At 41.9% G+C, this 25,951-nt stretch overlaps 1 protein-coding gene and 1 long non-coding RNA gene across 2 annotated transcripts in view; one reads left to right on the forward strand and one right to left on the reverse strand.

Annotated features, from left to right (window-relative positions):
* LOC128695690 (fibrillin-2) overlaps positions 1–23,423 on the forward strand; it is a gene marked incomplete in the record, with an annotated part of 295,003 nt that extends 271,580 nt beyond the window's left edge. The window contains 3 exon segments of the mRNA XM_070093229.1: positions 629–772; positions 18,245–18,397; positions 19,244–23,423. Of these exon segments, the coding sequence (XP_069949330.1) occupies positions 629–772; positions 18,245–18,397; positions 19,244–19,459 (513 nt within the window).
* LOC138853856 (uncharacterized) lies at positions 22,803–24,640 on the reverse strand. Its single transcript, XR_011393067.1, has 2 exons — positions 24,248–24,640; positions 22,803–23,384 (listed from the first exon to the last, which is right to left on the reverse strand). It is a non-coding gene; the product is annotated as an uncharacterized lncRNA (long non-coding RNA).
* Positions 24,641–25,951: the final 1,311 nt, after the last annotated feature.

Raw genomic sequence — 25,951 nt, forward strand, 5'->3', positions numbered from 1 at the left:
TTTCAGTAATGAAGATACCCAAGAGTTACAAGTGTGTCATTCATTTGGTATTTCATTGATAATTTTGATGTGTATAGTAATTTCGCCTAATTGTGACTGAGCTTTTACTCCTGCATTTTATAACATCTGATGAAATGTTTAGAGTATTTTTTTTACCACTTTCCTTCTCCCACCAAAAGCAGGGTCATCCCCAAAAAAATCACCATTATTCATTCATTAGCTATCTTGTCAATAATGCATTGTTGAAGGAAGGATGATGAATGTTTCCTTTTTTGAAGTCACCCTATCTTGGCAGGAGATGACTGGTGGTAAAAAATATGTATATTAAGTTAATGGGGAAATACTAAACCTGTAAAGAGTGTACAGCACCTGAGGAATGGGAAGTAATCAGGTTTGATCCAAGGAAGGGGAGGGCAGCTCCAATTTCTTGTATCAGAGCATCGGGAAGAAATGTACAGAAATTAAAGAGTGCAAGCTAAAGCTATACGAGACCACCTCAAAGAAAGAAATAACACAATAAATACAGATAAAAAGCGACTTAACTGAACTTGAATCATGACTGATATTCATGTTTTTATGGTATAATAGCAGTGATTAAAAACCTGCCTTTGGATTATAATTTTTACAGTTCAATGGACAAAGTGGTCAGACAGGTCGGCGAAGGCGGTCTGTGACATCACCTCCAGTGAACCTGCTGGGGTTGGTTCCAGCTCCAGTTAATTTTACTGACAGTGAAGTGGTGGTAGTGCTCAGAAATAATTATACACACAGGGTAAGTAAAAGGGAGAAGTTTCTTAATCTGATTAATGACAATAATACAGTATGTGTATGTGTATATACATAAATATAATACATACACACACAACAAAAACCACATGTGTGCATGCACACACACACATACACACATCATGAGAACCCAGGTGCTAGTTAGTGCCCATTTGTTCCTTGTTCTGTTATTTTTTTTATTTGACATGCTGGTTGTTTACAGTAAGGTAAGGACTGTTAGCATAATGTAGCCTGCTGTGATATTATTGTAATTTTACAGTTGTTGTAAAATTACAGTAGGTTACTTTTCATCCATGCAAGAATGAAATATGACTGGTACATTGTGAAACCTATAAATACATAACAAGTGATTCTTGATTTCATAGTAAGCCACTCAGGTTGTACACACACACACGGACACACATGGGCACACATTGACACACACTGACACACACTGACACACACACTGACACACACACTGACACACACACTGACACACACACTGACACACACACTGACACACACACTGACACACACACTGACACACACACACACACTGACACACACACACACACACACACACACACACACACACACACACACACACACACACACACACACACACACACACACACACACACACACACACACAACGTCACAACAAGTTGTGTGCCATTATACATATAAAGTGAAGTGTATATAAGTGTATACTATCATAAGTGAAAAGTGATATCGTGTGATGAACGCGGGATGTATGAGCATATATGGTTATAAACATCACGGGTGATGTTTATAACCATATATGATATGGCTGTTAGATACTGGTCACTCACTCCTGCAAGCTATTTCCAGAATTAGTGTAGAAATAGCATAGTTAAAGTGAAGATAGTGTTGAGGAGAGGGTGAGGTGTAGAGCAGACTAGCGAGGGGTAACGTAGGGGTAAGGCAGTGTTTCTAACGGTAGTTATTAGCAGTAAGAATACTTAGGAAGCTAGGAAGTCCTCTATCAACGTGAACAAGGAATAGGATAATAACCAGCAATAATTGATACTTAAATCCAGAAAGGGCAATAAGTGGAGAGAGTAGCATTACTTGGAAAGATAGCGGAATTAAATTTGAGCCTACACGACAGAGAGGTATAACGGATCTTTCAACCACACCACCTACCCCCCCAACCATCCCTCCCTCACACACACGCACACACACACAAGGGCAGACACTCATAGAAGCTTTAGACCCTAGTAGCAAGCTCCGCTTTTTATAACCCAGAATTACTGGTATGTATTAGCAGTATCTCCCCCTCACACCTCCCCCACACACACGAACACACACATATACACACATACACACACATCTGCACTAGGACAATATGGTAACTAACTAGGCGAATGCACACACACACACACACACGCATGCGAACACACACACACGCGCGCACACACATACACAAGCACATATAAACTTGACAAACACGTACCCCTCCCTCCCCTAGCCACCTCTTCCCCTTCCCCTTCCCTAACCACCTCACCTTAGCCACCTACCCCTTCCCCAAACCATCTAACCCCTCCCTATACCATCTAACCCCCTCCCCCAACTACCTCCAATAACCACCCTCCCCCTCCCTTATAACCATCCATCCCCTCTCTCTCAAGCACATGCTCCCCCCTCTCCTAACCATTTCTCCCCCTTCCCTAACCACCTCACCCTAGCCACCTACCCCTCCCCCACACCATCTAACCCCTCCCCCAAACCATCTAACCCACCTCCCCCAACTACCTCTCCCCCTCCAATAACCATCCTCCCCCTCCCCATAACCATCCATCCCCTCTCCCCCCAACCATCTATTCCTCTCCCCCTAACCACCCCTCCCCCTTCCTTCTGTGGAGCAACGGGGGAACCTAGAACTAGGATGAGAACAAGGGGCTTGAAGGACAAATCTGGGGGGGGAGGACTGGGAAGCAGAGCTCAAAAAAAGGGAGGAAGACTGGGGAAGGAGACTAGAGGAGCTGGCAAGGAAGATGAAAGAGAGGTTAGAAGCAGAATGCAGAAGGTGGAAGCAACATGCCACAACAGCAGAAAACAAGATAAAGAGATTAGAAGAGGAGCTGAGACATCTGAAACAGCATAGAGACAAAGATATTACAGAAGTAGCATCGGCAATGGCTACATCAGACTCAGACAACGGGTCTGAAGGGAGCATGGAAACTAAACTGTATGCAGAGGTCCTGTCAAACCCAAGACAAACAAAGACAGGGAGCACACTAGGACAAAATGTGAGGTTGGAAGACATTGAAGGAACTAGGACATGTGCAGGGACCTTACCAGACACCTGTGGGGGCCAGGAACAGGTGAGCAGGAAGGAGAAACCAAGGAGGATAGGGGCCATAGCTAGGAAAGCGACTGAAGGAAGGAACTAAAACACATCAGAGGATGCAATGGGAGTCACAGTGGGAGGTGGAAAGGGAGAGATCAGTGTTTGTCTGTGGGCTAGACAAAACTAAAGGGGAAACTTATGAGGAAAGAAAGCAGGAGGAGAAAAAAGCGATTGAAGGTATCATGAAGGTGATAGGCGAGGGGGAAATGACACAGGTGGCAAATTTTCGGAGAATCAGGTGGTTCACAGAGAAAAGGAATCAGCCTCTCAAAGTAATTTTCAAGGCAGAATCAACCCGAACCATGATCCTGCAGGAGAAAGCACGGCTGAGAGGCAAGCAGGAGTTCCGGAGTGTGTACCTCGATCGAGACAGAACACAGGATGAAAAGAAGACAATGAAAGAAAGAGTTCAAAAACGAAAGGAGAAATGGGAGGAAATGAAAAAGGAGAGCAGAATAACCCAGGATCAAATGGAAGGACAAGCACACCCCCCAGAAACACTTGCAGAAGGACTCGAGCCACGACACCCCCAAGGCAACTGAACAATCCAAACCAACCATCACACACCGATCCCTCTGTTTCCACCCCCCGCACCACAGTTACAGTATCAGAACAGAAGTTGAAGGTTTGGTACACAAATGCAGATGGATTAACGAATAAACATGAGGAATGGCAAGAAGGAATCGATGAGAAGTCCCCAGACATCATAGCAGTTACAGAAACAAAACTCACGGAGACAATAACAGATGCAATCTTCCCACCAGGATACCAGATCATGAGGAAAGATAGAAGGGGCAGGGGGGGAGGTGGGGTTGCTCTGCTCGTAAAAAACAGATGGAAATTCGAGATAATGGAAGGCATAGATGAGACAGGAGAAAGAGACTACATAGCAGGTACACTTCAGTCTGGGGAACACAAAGTGGTCATTGCAATGATGTATAATCCACCACAGAACTGCAGGAGGCCAAGAGAGGAATATGAAGAGAGCAACAGAGCAATGGTGGACACACTTGCTGAGGTGGCAAGAAGAGCTCACTCCAGCAGAGCAAAGTTGCTGGTTATGGAGATTGGGAAAACCTGGAGCCACATGGGGGTCCCGAAACATGGAGAGCCAGGATGTTTGACATGGTGCTGGAAAACCTCGTGCACCAACATGTTAAGGACACTACCAGAGTGAGAGGGGAGGATGAACCAGCAAGATTGGACCTTGTGTTCACCCTGGGCAGCTCAGACATTGAGGACATCAAGTATGAGAGTCCCCTAGGAGCTAGCGACCATGTGGTTCTGTGCTTTGAATACATAGTAGAGCTGCAAGTGGAGAGAATAACAGGAGTTGAATGGGAAAAGCCTGACTATAAAAGAGGGGACTACATAGGGTTGAAGAACTTCCTGCGGGAGGTCCAGTGGGACAGAGAACTGGCAGGAAAGCCAGTAAATGAAATGATGGAACATGTAACAACAAAATGCAAGGAGGCAGTGGAAAGGTTTATTCCCAAGGGCAACAGTAACAACGGGAAGACCAGAACGAGCCCCTGGTTTACCCGACAGTGTAAGGAGGCAAAAACAAAGTGCAACAGAGAATGGAAAAAGTACAGAAGGCAGAGAACACACGAAAATAAGGAGATCAGTCGCAGAGCCAGGAATGAGTACGCACAGGTAAGGAGGGAGGCCCAGCGACAGTATGAAAATGACATAGCATCGAGAATCAAGACTGACCCGAAACTGTCGTATAGCCACATCAGGAGGAAGACAACAGTCAAAGACCAGGTGATCAGATTAAGGACAGAAGGTGGAGAACTCACAAGAAATGATCAGGAGGTATGTGAGGAGCTGAACAGGAGATTTAAGGAAGTTTTTACAGTAGAGACAGGAAGGGCTGTGGGAAGACAGCACAGAAGGGAACATCAAGAGGGAATATGCCAACAAGTTTTGGATGGCATACGAACAACTGAGGAGGAGGTGAAGAAGCTCTTAAGTGACCTTGACACCTCAAAGGCGATGGGACCGGACAACATCTCCCCATGGGTCCTTAGAGAAGGAGCAGAGATGCTGTACGTGCCTCTAACCACAATCTTCAACACATCCCTTGAAACTGGGCAACTACCTGAGAAATGGAAGACAGCTAATGTAGTCCCCATATTTAAGAAAGGAAACAGAAACGAGGCACTAAACTACAGACCTGTGTCTCTGACATGTATTGTGTGCAAAGTCATGGAGAAGATTATCAGGAGGAGAGTGGTCGAACACCTGGAAAGGAACAAGATTATAAATGAAAACCAGCATGGGTTCATGGAAGGCAAATCTTGTATCACAAACCTCCTGGAGTTTTATGACAAGGTAACAGAAGTAAGACACAAGAGAGAGGGGTGGGTAGATTGCATTTTCCTAGACTGCAGGAAGGCTTTTGACATAGTTCCCCACAAGAGATTAGTGCAGAAGCTGGAGGATCAGGCGCATGTAAAAGGGAGGGCACTGCAATGGATAAGGGAATACCTGACAGGGAGGCAGCAACGAGTCATGGTATGTGAAGAGGTATCACAGTGGGCGCCTGTTACGAGCGGGGTCCCACAGGGGTCAGTTCTAGGACCAGTGCTATTTTTGATATATGTGAACGACATGATGGAAAGAATAGACTCTGAAGTGTCCCTGTTCGCAGATGACGTGAAGTTGATGAGAAGAATTAAATTGGACGAGGATGAGGCAGGACTGCAAAGAGACCTGAACAGGCTGGACATGTGGTCCAGTAACTGGCTTCTTGAATTCAGTCCAGCCAAATGCAAAGTCATGAAGATTGGGGAGGGGCAAAGAAGACTGCAGACAGAGTATAGGCTAGGTGGACAAAGACTACAGACCTCACTCAGGGAGAAAGACCTTGGGGTGACCATAACACTGAGCACATCACCGGAGGCACACATCAACCAAATAACTGCTGCAACATACGGGCGCCTGGCAAACCTGAGAATAGCGTTCCGATACCTTAATAAGGAATCGTTCAAGACACTGTACACTGTGTATGTTAGGCCCATACTGGAGTATGCAGCACCAGTCTGGAACCCACACCTGGTCAAGCACGTCAAGAAGTTAGAGAAAGTACAAAGGTTTGCAACAAGGCTAGTCCCAGAGCTCAAGGGAATGTCGTACGAGGAAAGGTTAAGGGAAATCGGACTGATGACACTGGAGGACAGAAGGGTCAGGGGGGACATGATAACAACATACAAGATACTGTGGGGAATAGACAAGGTGGACAGAGATAGGATGTTCCAGAGAGGGGACACAGGGACAAGGGGTCACAACTGGAAGCTGAAGACTCAGATGAGTCACAGGGACGTTAGGAAGTATTTCTTCAGTCATAGAGTTGTCAGCAAGTGGAATAGCCTAGCAAGTGAAGTAGTGGAGGCAGGAACCATACATAGTTTTAAGAAGAGGTATGACAAAGCTCAGGAAGCAGAGAGAGAGAGAGAACCCAGTAGCGATCAGTGAAGAGGCGGGGCCAGGAGCTGAGTCTCGACCCCTGCAACCACAATCAGGTGAGTACAATTAGGTGAGTACACACACACACACACACACACACACACACACACACACACACACACACACACACACACACACACAGAAGGGGCTCCAGAAAGACGGAGAGGTGGGGCACACCACCAAGTACTGGACACAGTACACACAACCGAGGAAGAAGTGAAGAGGCTTCTGAGTGAGCTAGATACCTCAAAGGCAATGGGGCCGGATAACATCTCTCCATGGGTCCTGAGAGAGGGAGCAGAGGCGCTATGTGTACCCCTAACAACAATATTCAATACATCTATCGAAACAGGGAGATTGCCTGAGGCATGGAAGACAGCAAATGTAGTTCCAATCTTTAAAAAAGGAGACAGACATTAAGCACTAAACTACAGACTAGTGTCACTGACATGTATAGTATGCAGAGTCATGGAGAAGATTATCAGGAGAAGTGTGGTGGAACACCTAGAAAGGAATGATCTCATCAACAGCAGCCAACATGGTTTCAGGGACGGGAAATCCTGTGTCACAAACCTACTGGAGTTCTGACATGGTGACAGCAGTAAGACAAGAGAGAGAGGGATGGGTGGATTGCATTTTCTTGGAGTGCAAGAAGGCATTTGACACAGTTCCACACAAGAGATTAGTGCAAAAACTGGAGGACCAGGCAGGGATAACAGGGAAGGCACTACAATGGCTCAGGGAATACTTGTCAGGAAGACAGCAGCAAGTCATGGTATGTGGCGAGGTGTCAGAGTGGGCACCTGTGATCAGCGGGGTCCCACAGGGGTCAGTCCTAGGACCAGTGCTGTTTCTGGTATTTGTGAACGACATGACGGAAGGAATAGACTCCGAAGTGTCCCTGTTTGCAGATGATGTGAAGTTGATGAGAAGAATTCATTCGATCGAAGACCAGGCAGAACTACAAAGGGATCTGGACAGGCTGCAGACCTGGTCCAGCAATTGGCTCCTGGAGTTCAACCCCACCAAGTGCAAAGTCATGAAGATTGGGGAAGGGCAAAGAAGACCGCAGACGGAGTACAGTCTAGGGGGCCAGAGACTACAAACCTCACTCAAGGAAAAAGATCTTGGGGTGAGTATAACACTAGGCACATCTCCTGAAGCACACATCAACCAAATAACTGCTGCAGCATATGGGCGCCTAGCAAACCTCAGAACAGCATTCCGACATCTCAATAAGGAATCGTTCAGGACCCTGTACACCGTGTACGTTAGGCCCATATTGGAGTGTGCGGCACCAGTTTGGAACCCACACCTAGCCAATCACGTAAAGAAACTAGAGAAAGTGCAAAGGTTTGCAACAAGACTAGTCCCAGAGCTAAGAGGTATGTTCTACGAGGAGAGGTTAAGGGAAATCAACCTGACGACACTGGAGGACAGGAGAGACAGGGGGGGCATGATAACGACATACAAAATACTGAGAGGAATTGACAAGGTGGACAAAGACAGGATGCTCCAGAGATGGGACACAGCAACAAGGGGACACAGTTGGAAGCTGAAGACACAGATGAATCACAGGGATGTTAGGAAGTATTTCTTCAGCCACAGAGTAGTCAGGAAGTGGAATAGTTTGGGAAGCGATGTAGTGGAAGCAGGATCCATACATAGCTTTAAGCAGAGGTATGATAAAGCTCAAGGTTCAGGGAGAGTGACCTAGTAGCGACCAGTGAAGAGGCGTGGCCTGGAGCTTGGACTCGACCCCTGCAACCTCAACTAGGTGAGTACACACACACACACACACACACACACACACACACACACACACACACACACACACACACACACACACACACACACACACACACACACACACACACACACTCACACACACACACACACATATGTATATGTACAATATATAAAACTAGCAAATGAAAACTTACACAATTAAAAGTCAGTGCAGTAATTCCTATAAATAAGACATACCAGTATTAAATGTTTGAAGTCAACCAATTCCTGGTTTATTAACTACGTAATAAGTTAACAAATTTACACCTACACATTGAAAACCCCGGAGACTTTATCCTTTTCATATGATGCATCAGTCATAAAGATTAAACCCTGTGATTGAGACACTTGTGCAACACTTGGGATCTTTATTATGGAAACATTTCACCAATAAGTGGCCTCCTCAGTCTGGTACAGAGGTGAATGGTGAATGAGAAGAAGTTCGTCAAAACATTTCCACAATAAAGATTTGCATGTGTTGCAAAAGTGTCTCGATCCTCAACGTGTTGGTTCTCTGAATCATTTGTCTACAAGATTAAAGCCATTCAGAAGAGGCACACTGAATGTAATACATGGAGGAAATACCATACTACATTAAAGGTAAAATTGGCACCTACACTCCAGTAACAATCCCAGCCTTCTTGGAAGTAGGATACACCAGTGTTGAAGCTGACCAGAAGAACCTTTCTCAAATTATTGCACGGAAACTAAAATCAGGAATGGCTTTATAAATTTGACAAAGAGACAGCTACTCATCCCAGTATTTCCATGAGTCTTACCCTGGTTATACCTCACCATTATGAAAATTTAAAGCTGATCAGGTAAATTGTTCTCAGGTTATAAACAATAATCTTTGAGAAAAAAAAATTATGGCAGACACTTAAAGGTACCCCTTTGGGAATACCTAACCTCTTCAAGGGGGGCTCCTTGGCATGGTGAAGAGGCTCTTGGTCTGAGGAATTAGCCCTGTCGGTCTTCTTCCTCAGACTGAACCTAATTACCCCCCATTCTCCCCTCCCCTATCCCATCCTCCCCATCCTCCCCTTTTTCCATTCCTCCTCCTCCTCCTCACCCCTCCCTTTTGCCCTTCCTCTTTTTGGCCTTTGGGATTTCTCCCACAGGCGCGCTAGTTCCTAGGTAGGGGAAAGGACACCGGGGTCCATCCCATTCTGTTGAGGTTCTTGGCGGTGGTGTAGTTAGCCGTGGAATCTGGATTGCCTGGGGATGTCCCGATCCCTCTCCAGTATCCCGGAGTAGCTTTGGGTGTCTTTCGAGCGACGGGTGTATCTCTGGAAGCCACCTTTCGGATTCCGGGGGTGGTGGCCGAAGGAGGTATGCTTTGTGGCGGATATCCAGCCGCCCTCTCTTTTGTCCACCGAGGTAGCTCGGCAGATGTGAGGTTGCTATCCCGGATTGCTGGTTTACTGGCATGAAGGGTAGGGTATGGCACGAGTTCCATGCTGCATCTGCGCTACTAGCGGTGCTGAAGTCCTCTTGGGCGCGGAGGGAGATTTCCGGCCCTTTCATTCCTCCTGGGAGCTATTCCTCCCCGCTCCCCCCTTTTTTTATTCTTTTTTTTATTTTTATTTTCTTCTTCTTTCTTTTTTTTCTTAAAAACAAAAAGCAAAGGAGTAACCTAACCATGGCAGCCCTAGTCCATGAACCCACTACCCCTGGGCCCCTTCTTGATACCGCACCCCATTCTGACCCTGCCTTGTGTTTAGACCACTCTTCGGACACTCCTGATGCCCCTGTACCTCTTGCTGGTGCTGTTTCCTCACCCGCTTCAGGTACCGGAGCTTCGACTGACTCCTTCGATTTGTCTGAACTCCGGTCTCCTTTGACTATGCTTCCGGCTTCTCCCTCTACGGTACGGCAATTTTCGAATTGCCCGCCCATTTCACGCAGGACCAACTCCGGTCCTACTCCTAAATGCCAACGTCAATCTCCTGATGATGCTCCTTCGTTACCTTCCCATTCTACTCGGAAAAGACCGACACGTCAAGCACTCCCTCTCCACGCTCAGTTTCGGACCACACAATGGACTAAATTCTTTACTTTAAGACCGACTTCTTCTTCTGCCTACCTTTCTGACCATAGTATTGGCAAAGCGCTCCTGCATCATGTTGGTAGAGATATTTCATTTCATGCTCTCAAGAGCGGCATGCGCATCGTCACTGTCCAGAATGCTACCCAAGCTCATGATCTTTCTCTCCTTTCGAATATTGATACTACTCCTATCACTATTGAAAAACATCTTTCTCTCAATTCTTGTAGTGGTACTGTCATTCTGCCCCATACCATAGTCCAACAGAATTTCCAGTCATGTGGCAATGACATTTTTGAACAGCTGGAACTCCAGGATCTCCCAATCCTCAAAGTAGACACTTATGTCCTTCCTGCCCGGGGGCGGAGACGTTACCCTTGCAATGTGGCTCGTTTAACTTTTGACAGCCGAGAACTCCCGTCCTCTGTATATGTCGCGGGACATCGGTTACAAGTTCGAAAGGTGATACCTACACCGCAACAATGTAGAAATTGCTGGCGTTTTGGTCACCCAGCGAAATATTGCAGATCTATGGCCGAATGCCCAGTCTGTGGTGCCGACGACCATTCTAATACATCTTGCAGTCAACCTCCATCTTGCCTTAATTGTAATGAAGCTCACCCTTCGTACTCCCGCCGTTGCCAGGTCTACTTAAATGAACGTGAAATCCGTTGCCTCAAAGAGGCAGAAGGTCTCCCTTATGCTATGGCAGTTACTCATCTCCGCCTCCAAGGGAGACTACCCCGTGTTTCTTATTCTCGTGTTTCCAAACATCCCCCCACTTCTGGGGTCCCATCTTCTGCAGCCTCCTCTGTTGTTACCCCTCCCATAGCCACTACGGCATCTAATCCTTTTGCTGTCCTTGGCTCTGACATCCCGACTACAACTCAGTCTGTTCTCACATCTTCGCGTCCTTCCTCACAAGCCCCAGTATCGACAAGACCTCGTACGACACCTACTACCAATCGCCCCTCTACTCAGAAGTCCAAAAAATCCACATTGCTCAAATCTTCTTTGCCCCTTCCTTCCCTTCTTCCACCTCCACACTTTACCTTTCCAGTCTCTGTACCTAGTTCTTCCCCTCTCTCTGGCTCTATTACAAGTGTGGAGATTCACCCTCCTCCTCGTACTATGCCTTCCACCCCCGTCCCCTCCCAAGTTTCTCCCTCTTCTGCCACCTCCCAGGTTTCTGCCTCTTCTGTCCCCCACACACTTCATCTCCAGTCCCTTACACTCTTCCCTCCCCCTCTACTTTGGTACAGTCCATTACTGTCCCAATCTTTACTCACCCTCCTCCTTCTATCTCCAATATGGTCTCCCATACATCATTGAATTCAGAAACACTTGAAGCCATTTCAGAATATATTGCAGAGACTAAACCTTCAATGGACACTGATTCACTTCCTGTTCCTTCTCTTCCCTCTCCTCCATCTTCACAACCCCATTCTTCGCAACGCTCCGTTCCTTCGCTACTTGAACGTCTTCCAGTGCCACCACACGTTGACTTTTCTAATCCCTCTAGTCCGTAGGTGCCTTTACCTACAGATTCCTGGTATTTTCTTCATCGCCAATCATGGCCTATTTACAGTGGAATATCCGCGGCCTCAGGGGTAATCGGGGTGAGCTTCAGATGTTGCTTTCCAGGTTTTCCCCTGTTGGTGCTTGCTTATAAGAACCAAAATTACATTCGGCTGATTTCCAACCTATCTCAGGCTATAATTTATTGTATTCTTCGGATCCTTTCTCAGATGGGACCTTTAATGAAAGTGCCCTTCTAAGCAATGATATTCCGTACTGTCAACTATTTGTCCATACCTCGCTGCATTACACTGCAGCCCGTATCCACTTGAATAAGTGGTTTACAATATGTTCTTTATATCTCTCTCCTTCTCGGGCATTTTCTATCCCAGACTTTGCCTTTCTTGTTTCATCCTTACCGCCACCACTTCTGTTACTTGGTGATTTTAATGCCCACCATTTCCTCTGGGGGGGGTCTCATTGTGACTCACGTGGCATCCAGTTGGAGGCTTTTCTCGCCTCTCACCCCCTCCATGTTTTAAATACGGGTACTCCCACCCATTTTGATCCTCGTACTCATACTCTCTCTTGCATCGATCTATCAGTCTGCTCTTCCTCCACTGCACTAGACTTCACCTGGTCTGTTCTACCAGACTTACATGACAGCGATCATTTTCCGATCATTCTTACTTCTCCTTCCTATTCACCACCTTTCCGTAGCCCTCGCTGGCAATTTGATCAGGCAAATTGGGATCTTTACTCACACCTCACTGCTTTTAGTGAGGTTCCTTCTTCATCCTCCATTGATGAGCTCCTACACATCTTCTCGACGTCAGTTTATACCGCAGCTTCTCATTCTATACCCCAAACCTCAGGCAGGCATTCTCAGAAGTGCGTGCCTTGGTGGTCTCCTGCTTGTGCTCGTGCAGTACGTTTGAAACGTGCTGCATGGGGCAGGTACCGGTACAATAGAACCGCTGAGAGACTTCTTGATTTTAAGCAGAAGCGTGCAATCGCTCGCCGTGTCATCCGTGAAGCTAAACGCACTTGTTGGTGAGACTATGTTTCCACCATCACCTCTGCTTCTTCTATGAGTGCAGTCTGGAAAAAAGTGAGGAAATTGAGTGGTAAATACTCTCCTGACCCAGCTCCTGTTCTACGGGTCGCTGGTGTTGATGTAGCAAACCCTCTCGACGTTGCCATTGAACTTGGCACACATCTGGTCCGTATTTCCCGAGGGCTCCATCTATGCCCCTCGTTTCTTTCCTCAAAGTCTGCCAGAGAGTTAGTACCCTTGGACTTTTCTTCTCTCAGAGAAGAACAGCATAATGTGCCTTTTACACTTCAAGAACTGGAGGCAACGCTCTCAGCTTGCCGATCATCGGCAGCTGGTCCTGACGACATTCATATTCGTATGTTACAACATTTACATCGGTCAGTCCTTGTAGTCCTCTTACACCTCTTCAATCTTATTTGGGCACAAGGAGTTCTTCCCCAGCTGTGGAAATCTGCCATTGTTCTCCCTTTCCGCAAACCGGGTACTACAGGACATGATGCCTCCCACTATCGCCCCATCGCTCTTACTAGTGCAGTTTGCAAAGTGATGGAACGTCTCGTAAATAGACGTTTAATGTGGTATTTAGAGACACACAACAGTCTCTCCACTAGTCAATATGGCTTTCATAAGGGTCGTTCTACCATAGACCCCTTACTACGCTTGGATACATATGTTCGTAATGGCTTTGCAAATAATCACTCAGTTATTGCCATATTTTTTGACCTTGAGAAGGCATATGACACAACTTGGAGGTATAATATTTTGGCCCAGGCCCATTCCTTAGGTCTCCAAGGCAATCTACCATCCTTCCTTAAGAACTTTTTAACTGACAGACATTTCCGTGTTCGAGTCAATAATGTTCTTTCCCCGGACTTCGTCCAAGCTGAAGGTGTCCCTCAGGGATGTGTTCTAAGCACAACACTTTTTCTCCTTGCTATAAATGATTTGGCCTCTGTTCTTCCACCCAGTATTTGGTCATCACTCTATGTTGATGACTTCGCTATTGCTTGTGCAGGCGCTGACTGTCACCTTATTGCAGTTTCTCTCCAGCATGCGGTCGACCGTGTTTCCACTTGGGCCACCACGCATGGGTTTAAATTTTCAAGTACCAAAACTCACCAAATTACTTTCACTAGACGCTCTGTTATCTCTGATCATCCTTTGTATCTCTATGGCTCCCGTATCCCCGAACGTGATACAGTCAGGTTTCTAGGCCTTCTCTTTGACCATTGGTTATCCTGGAAACCTCACATTACCTCTCTAAAGGCAACTTGTCACAGCCGGCTAAACCTTCTTAAAACCCTTGCTCATCTTTCCTGGGGAGCTGATCGTCGAACTCTGCTTCGCCTACATTCAGCCCTCGTTTTATCGAAACTCAATTATGGTGACCAGATTTATTCCGCGGCCTCTCCTGCTACTCTCTCTAGCCTTAACTCTATGCATGACCAAGGATTACGTTTGTGCCTTGGTGCTTTTCGCTCTTCCCCTGTTGAGAGCCTCTATACAGAAGCAAATGTTCCATCCTTGTCTGATCGCCGTGATGCCCATTGCCTTCGCTACTATGTACGCTCTCACGATCTACACAATCCTTCCATTTATAGAATGGTCACCGATATTAGTAGACATTCTTTATTCGTTCGCCGCCCCTGTTTGCTCCATCCCTTTTCTCTTCGCCTACATTCACTCTTGTCTTCCCTTCAGTTACCACCTTTATATGTTCATGTAGCATCTCACTTTTCCCTACCCCCCTGGGAAGTTCCAGCTGTTCGGGTCTGTTCTTTCTCACTCCCTTGCTCGAAAGCTCAACTGCCTACGGTGGCTTCCCGCTCTCATTTTCTTGATCACTTCCACTCCCATTCTCATGCCACCGCTGTTTACACAGATGGCTCTAAGTCTTCAGACGGCGTCGGATTCGCAGCAGTGTTTCCAGACAGCGTCGTGCGGGGGCATTTACTATCTTCAGCTAGCATTTTTACTGCTGAACTGTATGCCATTCTTGCAGCACTTATTCGTATTGCATCTATGCCTGTGTCAACATTTGTAGTAGTCTCAGACTACCTTAGTGCTCTACAGGCTATACGAAAATTTGATACATATCATCCCCTAGTTCTCCGTATCCAACTTTGGCTACGCCGTATCTCTACCAAACATAAAGATATTGTTTTTTGTTGGGTCCCTGGTCATGTCGACGTACAGGGCAATGAACAGGCAGACACTGCTGCGCGGTCAGCAGTACATGACCTACCAATTTCCTATCGAGGTGTTCCATTTCTGGACTATTTTGCTGCAATAGCTACTCACCTTCGCACCCGTTGGCAACAACGTTGGTCAACTCTGCTCGGTAACAAACTTCATTCTATTAAACCGAGCATAGATTACTGGCCGTCTTCTTGTCATCAGTGCCGAGGTTGGGAGACCACTCTCTCCCGCCTTCGCATTGGCCACACTCGTCTTACTCATGGGTATCTCATGGAGAGGCACCCTGTTCCTCTCTGTGAGCAGTGTCAAGTTCCAGTATCGATTAGCCACATTCTGTTAGACTGCCCTCTCTATCAACGAGCACGCAGAATTTACCTCCAACGTCGTCTTCGTTCTACTACTCTCTCTTTACCTTCCCTTCTTGCTGATGGACCCTCCTTTAATCCTGACTCTCTCATTGACTTCTTGACAACGACTGATTTACTCCACAAACTCTGATGATACTTTTCGCACTCCCCTCAGCCCTTTCTAGCTCAGTCTCTTGCTGCCCTTTACCCTTTCACCATCCACTACCCCGCTGTTATCCATAACCTATTACTCATCCATATCCCTTTTGCCACCTGATGCCCTCGCTTCCTTCCTGCCCTGCAACGCTGTATAGTCCTTGTGGCTTAGCGCTTCTTTTTGATTATAATAATAATAATGGGAATACCTAATTATAAATGAGTCCAGAATAATAGATAAGGAGGATTTCTATGCTAAATCAGTGAAGAGCAAGAGGCCATGGTTGTCAAGAGGGCCCTTCAGAGGAAGTTTGGTGCCCTGGGCAGACTGATATTTCTTCCCTATTACAAAATGGTACAGATATTCTTTTAAATATTTGTTTTACACATCTGTAGTGGACACAGATAAAGCTGACTTTTTATTAGGCTTAATAAGGATAAATTGTATACATCTTACTGTATTTTCATGTATTGAATGCAACATAACTTACTGCACATTTCAGTGATTTTTTTTGTGCCCCTTAAAGGTCAGTGTCTAGAGCTGACCTATGACCTACAAGGGCCTGCTCTTAACCCCTTGACTGTCGCATCTCCAAATCCTGAGGTGTCTCCTGGTGTCGCAAAATTTAAAAAAAAAAAATTTTTTTTTCTTATGAAATGATAGAGAATCTTTTCCCGATTGTAATGACACCAAAAGAACAAAATTTGATGGAAAATTGACGGAATTACGCTCTTGCGAAGTTAGCGACCTCTGCAATATTTATGAATCGGCGATTTCGCCCACTTTGAGCCCTATTTTCGGCTAATTTCATTGTTCCAGTCGACCAAAGTCATAGCTATTTCTTTAGAACTCCATTTTTTCTATCAGTTGAGTACAAGAAACTGCCCATTTACCGATTTCAACTACCCAGTAACGTGGTCAGAAATTTGCAATTTGGCCAATTTCACTAAAATTTAAAAATATGACAATTTCAAAATAGGGCTCAGAATGAACAATGCAGACATTCCTCTCTCTAAAATAACATTTTCTTTGTTCATCAGTCATGTCTCCAGGCCCCTCTGATATTACTCTTGCTTTCTATTTTGAATTTTTATTCAAATAAAAAATAGAAGATTTACTGTTATGCAGACTACTGCAATATTGTAATAATTGTATAAATAATGTCAACCCATTCATGACTGCATATTAGAATGGCTACTTGGACATTTATTGGAAAATAGCATCATTTGTTTACTTTTGAACATCGACAAAAATCAAACATTTCCCCTACTTTGAGCTGCATTTCGAGGTTCTATTCATAGTAAAACCAATCAAATCACCTCTATTTCTATAATATGTTTTCCATTCTATCACATGAGACCAAGAAAACGAGAATACAACCATAAATACTATACGAAAATAGACCACAAATTCGGCATTTTAATTAAAAAAAAAAACGGTCAAGTTTTTTTTTTCTCATTATTCACTGTGTGCTGCAGGATTTTTTTTTATATGGTGCACACTGACCACACAGACCCATTCTCTCACATGTGGGCCTACCAACTTTCTCTTGCTTGATTTGAAGCCGCTAGAATTTATGAGTATATATATGTCAAAAATGGTGGCTCGTAAGACGTATATATACGACCAAAACAGTCAAAGGGTTAATCTGGCCCTAATTGTCAGCTGAGGAAACCTAGTGTCAGAGAAATGCCTTTCTTGATCATGTGATATGTGCTACAACCACTAAATTAAAAAAAACTATTTGACAGATATAATACTGAAGACAGGAGAGGAAAAACTTAACAGTTCTGATTCTCTATACAAATGGGCAGTTACTTTCATGCTTCAGCACACAGCTTCTTATTACATCTTTTAATTTAGCCTTGGTCTTAAGAATTAAATCTTTCAATAAAAAACTACAGTGGTCCTCCCTTTTTGAAAATTGTGTGCTTTAGGGTGTACTCTGTTTCATTATGTAATGATGTCTTTTAAGGCACTTGGAGTCTCCAAACTATATGAGGATGCATAAGTTGTCAAATGGTACTTCTTGAAGTTCAGATGAAAATGTCATAAAGTATATAGCACTTGTAAAAAGCTGAAGAAACTTGAAGTTTAGAATTTACATACAGTACTAATGCAATTCCTTACCTGTGTGAGAGGCACAGTACAATGTACAAAAGATCTTCAATGAAAAGTAGGTAATTAGTAAGTTAAAGATATTGTTATAAGCATAAATGACCAAGACTTTTTAACTCCCTCCCTTTAATTATATGTAGTTACTAACCTCTATTTTTTTCTTCAAGAGGAAACTTCACAGGTTCCTTTTAACCATCCTTGATAAGCTGGACTAAAATGTCTGTCATACTGCAAGTTGCAAACACCAACAGTCTGGCTGATAAGACCTCAAACCTAGAAGCCTTGTTAGAGACTAATATATGAGAGGAGAATACAGTAACAAGTCGTTGCAAGCTTGAAGACTGAATTAATTGCAGCATATTTACAGTTGATTATGTTAGCACTTTATTTCATTCAATAACAGGTGGTGCGGCGAAGTTTGCAAGAAGAGTTTAAGAGGCAGGACAGCATATCTCTCAAAGCAGCCAAGAACCCAGTCATACTTAAAGTTTCCTTGGATCAAACCAAACATAGAATGAGACTCCTTAAACTAAAACCAGCCATTACATACCTACAGGTGAGTTTTGTAAACACTATATGTTATTCTCTTTTCAGTAGTTTCAGTCACTTTAAAATACAGTACTGTTTTTATTTTATTTAATATTTTTTACACATGGGTTGTTTCCCACCAAGATAGGGTGACCATCATTTATTCAATAGCTGTCTTGCCAGAAGTGCACGTGCATCACAGTTTAAATGACTCTCCGAACTATAACATTCCCACCCGACCTTCAGAGCTCAGGCACTGTACTTACCACCTCCAGGGCTGTAGTCCACCTAACTGGTTTTCCCATGAATCCCTTCTTAAATGTTAGTATTAACACTCTAACAGCACGTCAAATCCCTAACACCACTTGTCTTCATTTGCTTCAATCATTCTGATACATGCTTTCTGGATGCTTCAGTCCCTGCCACTTAAAACCTTCCCTCCAACTCTTCCTGGGATGACTAATACTACTACTACCACCTTCCATCCAGGATTTATACACCTTCTTGAACATCCTGTTCTGCTCCATCCTTTTTAAATATCTTTTGCTGAATGTGTTTTTAACCACTTGTTAGCTGTCATTTTTCATCTACTGTGCACATTTATACTTGATACTCTGCCACCTCACTCATGCCCAGTCTACCTCAAAGGTAATTAACACATGGAAATTAGGAATGCAAATCCTTTAACCAATTTCAGAAAACTAGCAAATTAAATATGCTTGTGATGCAGGTACAGTATCTCACTTGGATCTTTGTATTGCTAGGTTATAAAGCTGCTTACATGTCAGCACAGCATTTCTCCAGTTTATAATTTTTTCATTTATAGTAATAGTATGGTATAACATGAAAATATATTAATTTTTTATTGTTTCAGAATAATGTAAAATATGAAATAGTGAAAGGTAATGAAAATGAAGTGTTTGAAATGCGGTCACACCATGGGACTACATCGCTACACTTCCGGCGACGTTTACGTCAACCAGCAACATATGACATAGAGATCACAGGACGACCGATAGATTATTCCAACATCAGTGAACAAGCGCATAGTGACCTTGATATTAACCTAAGGATCATTGTGACACACTAGAAAAAGTACAAGTAGAACATATGTGGATGTAGATCCATTATATTATCTTATAATTCAAGTGCTATACATAGAAACAGTTATTTCACATTGAAATTGTGATTTTATATATATATGAAACCTTAAGCTGCTGGTTTGAATACTAGTGATATAGAGGCACACCCAGTGGGTGATGAACTTCGGTAATGACTTATCTGTGGAGGTTTGTTGATGTACATGCCAAACAACAATTCAGATTTAATTAATTTCCAGAGGTGACTTGAGTAGAGCATTTGTTCTTAAATGAAAAAGTAGAGATATACTGTTAAAGAAAAAATTGTTGGTTGAAAATTTTGAAAAAAAAAAAAATGCAAAAAAATACAGCCTTTCATTCACATTAAATATGTAATAAATTTTCAGACAAGATTGATTTTTTATTAATTTTTACCATATTTTTAACATTTTCTCTTTTCTGTGGTAGTATTTCGTGTACATTGGAGTTTAGTGTACTTAGTAGTCTTTAGTGCTTTTTTCCTCCTCAGTAGTAATATTTAAGGTATGTGAAGCTGAGAATATTTTAGATGATAGATGAATTAATATTGTAACGGTGATATTTTTTGAAGGTGCTAATATTCACTTGGCTTAGCTTATGTTTTTAGTGATAATTTAGGAATCAGTTTTTATAACAAAACTGAACAGATGTGCCTTGTTATTGGCAGCAATATACATGCCATTTAAAAAAATTAGAATTTTTCTAATAAACTTATAACTTATGATATATTAGCGATTCATTTCTTGTTTTGCTGAGGCAGTGGTAGAAATGCCAGTCTTGCACAGCTGTTCACTGAGGCTCTGACACCAGATCATGTCTTCAGATCACATTAACTATAAATATTACACTGCTAGTAGTAGCACATTTTTTTTAACTAAGTTTTTCAAAACTGTTCTTTACATTACAGAATTATATAATTAATAAATGGTTATAATCATAACCAAAAATTTTAAAGGGGCAGACTGGTAAGCCAGCAGAAGGCCTCGGTCAGATGACCAAAAACTACAGCTGTGAGTAATCACATGATTAAGAACCTTGTCAGGAAACTCTTGTTCTGTTATTTAACAAACATTACCTAACCTAACGAGCATTTAGCCACCTAGTTATTGTAGTGTTAGAACAGATCTGGTGCAAGATCTCTAATGTTAGGCTACATGGTGTCCAACTTTCGAACAATCATAACGTCTAGTCCTGGGACATTGCATCTCTTGCAGGGTATGGCCTTAAAGTCATGTAGTCAATATTATTTATGTATTGAAGGTTAATTACAGCCTTTTTGTTTGTTTGCATACTATACTTTAGTATTCCTGTATGTGAATATGGTCCATATCATGGTCTCTCTGAGTGATGATTGTTTTAAAATTTAGATAATCATATATTTATCTCAATCTGATTTACATCCATTGTCAGCTATGAGCATTTGTTTTGACGTTGCAGCCTCTGTTGAAGGGGGAGATGCCGTGTCCAGTTCGGTCTCAGCATTGTTCATCCTCACTGCCAAAGGACATCACTTGTTCATAAAAACTCACCTTAGTATTAAGAATTTGATGCACAATTTTTATAAAAATGCTTATATAATGAGAGGCTGCTTTATGCTTTTATAATTCATTCAAGATTCTATTTTGATGTTGAATAGCAATGCATTAACTGCTATTATAGAGTAAGAAAGACTGACCTTCGCCAAAAATATATATTTTTGTAACATTTTAGAGTGGTCCTTTAAAAAAGTTACGATATAATGCACAAAATATTGCTGCCAAATTCAAACAGCTTTTGGAAAGTAATTATAACAGTTTACTCTTAACTGATGTGATATTTCTCCTCAGTAATTATAGTGAAATCAATGCTTATGGAAAATTTTGCACTCCTTCCTTTCAACATGGATTACAGTAATTTTTGTTTATATATTGACCTGAGTTGTATATGTTTCTTCCCATATTTCAAAGCAAGATGGTGTTGGCAGTATCTTCCCCAGATAATCATTGCCAGATCTCAATATGTGATATCAAAGATCAGAATTACAGCAGAGCCTGAAATCCTTTGGATACAAATAACTAGGGAAGGAACTGCCATTTAATGGGACAATATATAAAAAATGTACTTGTTAGAAGAATAAAGATGAGTTAACTATAATGAAAGGAGTTAGAAATTAGAAAAAAGAAATGAAGTGAGGAATTAATGTTACTTTTTGTAAGATTGTGTAACTTGAGAACATGTGATAGACCATTACATGGAGTGGCTGTGTGAATGTTGGAGAATGAAAGCTGTGAGGAAAATTTCCTTTTGGCAATTAAATAGTTTTTACTGGGATATGCTGCTCTGGGAAACTGCATGCTTTTTCCACTCATTTGGGCAATGCTCTTGTTTCATATACTGTATTAAATTGTATAATTATTTCTTATAATAAAGAACAAAGTTTTAACTCACACATACTTTACATTCATTCCATCAAGTGAACATTGTACTTATTTTGTACAACACACATTTTAATCATTATATACAATATCAACCCATCCTCCTAAGCAATTGTCATTAATTTATCATGGCTGAAAATCATTAGTAAAGCAATGATAACACTAAAATGTTAAGGTCTGAATTTTACTGTCTTGCTTCCCTAGTCTTCCCAGTTGTTCAGTTTTCTGTCCACACATTAAAACAGTCTTCCTCCCTTATGTAGTACTGAAGTTATTGAATAAATTGGGTTATTTCACTAATATTATCCTAACCTAATAGCATATGTAGAGAAATTGGCTTAAACATTAAAAGTAAAAAAAAAAAAACCTATGATAGCATTAGGAGGACAGGTTGACACTAGACACTTCTCAGTTTATATAGAACCAGTCATTCCATAGGTTATCATTAATAAATAATTATATCAACAAACAAGACATTTTTCCATATAGCAACTGTTTTATTATATTCAAAGATGCTTTATAGCCTACAACAAGCAGATAATTCACTCTATAAAGCAAATCATTAACACATTCCATAAATATACTAATGCATCATTTCCATACTAAATTTCATCCATCCCATGCAACAAATTAAATTTACTCTATCATGTGTAAATCACAGAAATAACAGATGCCAAATTATTTGCAACAGCCAATTTTTGGCTTTAATATACAATTTGCAGTTCCAGTTTTATTTATGAGCGTGTAACTTTAAATTAATTTATTTTTATTATAATGGGTATGTAAAGCTTATAATGTATTTGAATTTTTGTTAAATAGGATAATTACAGAAAACCATTCTCATTTTTTACAGTTATTTTACTGCTTTGTTGAGCTATCATATTTATTTTATCAGCTCAAGAAGTGTCAAAATACCTGTTATAGGAAAAATTTAATATGAGATTTTACTGTTGATTTAAATTATACACCTCTTCTGTAAAATATAATTTACTTTTATGGAAGTTGTGTATACATTCATGAGCTGTATTTGATTTGAAGTATGGACATATTACAATAGGAATGAATAAAAAAAAGGATTAAATAAAAAAGTTTAACTGCTTGTGTAAATTCATACTTATTTAATTAGGCTTAGACTGCTCATAATGCAGAGCCTTAAATAAATTGAAATATTTTATAAATATGACCAGACTAAATCTAGTGCAGCTAAAACAAAACTACCAGTATTTATGTTCTTCTGATTCTCAGTGTTGATACAAAATCAGTTTTGAAAAAAATTTACCCAAGCAAAAAACTAAGCTGAATATTAACCTATCACTTAATGGTCAACTCATTCTTGCCTTAATTAAAGAATATTCACCATTTCATTTGTGTTCCAAATACCTGTGTGCTTCTGGAACTAGAGTCTGGGCCATTGTTGCTGATCTCGTAACATCATCTCTGTCGCGATAGCTGCCAGTCACGTTCTTCTGCATAGCTCAGATTGCTTGTAAAAGATTTGTTTCATAATAAATATCACCAAAGATTTGTATGTTTTTTTCCTTGATACAATAAAATAAAATTTATGAATTTAACTCTTTGTAGTCTACTACAGATTATTGCTCAAACTAATGTAGAAGTTTCCAAGAGAAAAGTGGACCAATACCTTCTTGAAATGCCTGCTCAGCCAGCTTGTGATGGCTGTGGGTCACTAGCAACAACAGTCTGATTGACCAGGTAATGAACAAGGAACCTTGACTTAGGCCAGACTTCATGGGTAGGAAAACCCCTGAATATGGCCACAGGTATAGGCAATAATTTTAAAAATTTCTCATACGAGAAGAGGTATCTCCAAACTATGTTTTCAGTTTGTTATAAAGTTAGAAAAGTTTTCTTTATTGTTTTCACAGAAGATGGGATAAAAAAAATTAGTTTCCCTCACTGAGCCTAAGGGTTGGATGTTTGGAGAGGCACAGCTCCTCCCAACCACCACTGTCACTCGTCCTAATCTTGTCTGAATATTAACTATAACACCCATAAGAAATACTGTACTAGTGATGCTGGAGGTATCGAAAAGAAGCATGAAACTGATGATACTGAAGAAAGTGGACATTTTAGATGTACAGTGGAACCCTGAATTTTGGCCATAATCCATTCCAGGAGCTAGGCCTAAACTCGAAAGGTGAAGTAATATTTCCCACAAGAAATGATGTAAATACAATTAATCTGTTCCAAACCCACAAAAATATTCACAAAAAATACATGTTTTAAAGAAAAACTATAGTTTAACATACATATAGTAATTAAAACTTACATATAGTATTAAATGAGTAATACAATACATAAACATTTAAAATCACATTTATGTACCTTTATTGAAGACTTGTTGGCATCTGGAAGATATTCCAGGAAGTGGAATAGCCTAGTAAGTGAGGTAGTGGAGGCAGGAACCATACATAGCTTTAAGATGAGGTATGATAAAGCACATGGAGCAGGCAGAAAGAGGACCTAGTAGCGCTCAGTGAAGAGGCGGGGCCAGGAGCTGAGTCTCGACCCCTGCAACCACAATTAGGTGAGTACACTTTTCTCGATAACTGTTAAGAAATATACTCTCATGAACAACGTTTAACATGTCACTACAGAACAAACCCAGATTACTTTGAACACCATCAAACAACTCTCATACATCATTTGAATACTCTCAAACATTGTTTGAATATTTCCAAACATCGTTTGAACACTTCCAAATAATATTGGAACACTTCCAAACAACATTTGGAATAGTTCCAAATTACGTTAGAACACTCAAATGACATTGGAACACTTCCATACAACACTGAAACAACTCCAAAATAACATTTTGAATATTCCCAAATAACATCTCCTGACTTTCCACCATTACCTGGAGTCTACCTGGAGGGCATTCCGTGGATCCACGACCAGGCCTCCCGGTGGATCAGGGCCTGATCAACGAGGCTGTTACTGCTGGCCGCACGCAATCCAACGTACGAACCACAGCCCGGCTGATCCGGCACCATCTTTAGGTATCTGTCCAGCTCCCTCTCGAAGACAGCCAGGGATCTTCTCGTAATGCCCCTTATCGCTGGTGGGATTATTATTATAATCAAGGGGGAAGCGCTAAACCCGTAGGATTATACAGCGCCTGGGGGGCATGTGGAAGGCATTCAGGCTTAATTCGGGGAACTGGAGCACAGATCCAATTCCCTAAATCAAGAGCCCCTCACCAACATCAAGGAACCTTCCCTGAGGAGTTGCTGGTGGGAGGCTGTTGAACAGTCTTGGGTCCCGGACACTTACTGCGTTTTCTCTTAGTGTACCAGTGACACCCTACTTTTCACTGGGGGTATGTTGCATCACCTGCCAAGTCTTTTGCTTTCGTGTGGAGTGATTGCTGTGTGCATATTAGGGACCAGTCCCTCCAGAATCTTCCAGGTGTAGATTATGATATATCTCTCTCGCCTGTACTCCAGTGAGTACAAGTCAAGTGCTTCCAGGCTCTCCCAGTAGTTAAGGTGTTTGATGGGACTTATAACATAACATAAAAATACTAACTCATACACATATGACATCAAACATTAAAAAAACTAACACACAAACACCACACTTTCATTAGAATAAAAATTACAGATAAATTATTGTATGTTAGTGTTAGCCAAATTTTAAATATAATTTATATAAATTGGTAAGATCAGCAGAGTAAACGTGTTAATGGTTCCGTAGATCGTTCATAAACTCACGCAGTAAAATGGCTTAGAAAAATATATTCCAGAACAATTTAGCCTCGTGTTATATATATATTGTGTCACCATCTAGAAGTTTCTAGATGAATAATGAAAAATATCATAACCTAGCTGTTGGGTGGGGCGGTTGAACCTAGTTGTGTTGGAAACATTAAGTGACTTTGTGATGTATTAACACATTAAGTGACTTAGTGATGTATTAACACATTAAGGCGTAGTTTAAAGGTGAGATAATTACGTACAGTTTAGGAAAGTAAAATTTTGAAAAAAAAAGAGTGTCTTCATATGTAGAAAATGGAGATAATTTTTTGTA

Source organism: Cherax quadricarinatus, chromosome 42 (genome assembly GCF_038502225.1).
Source record: "Cherax quadricarinatus isolate ZL_2023a chromosome 42, ASM3850222v1, whole genome shotgun sequence".
NCBI classification, from domain to species: Eukaryota; Metazoa; Arthropoda; class Malacostraca; order Decapoda; family Parastacidae; genus Cherax; species Cherax quadricarinatus.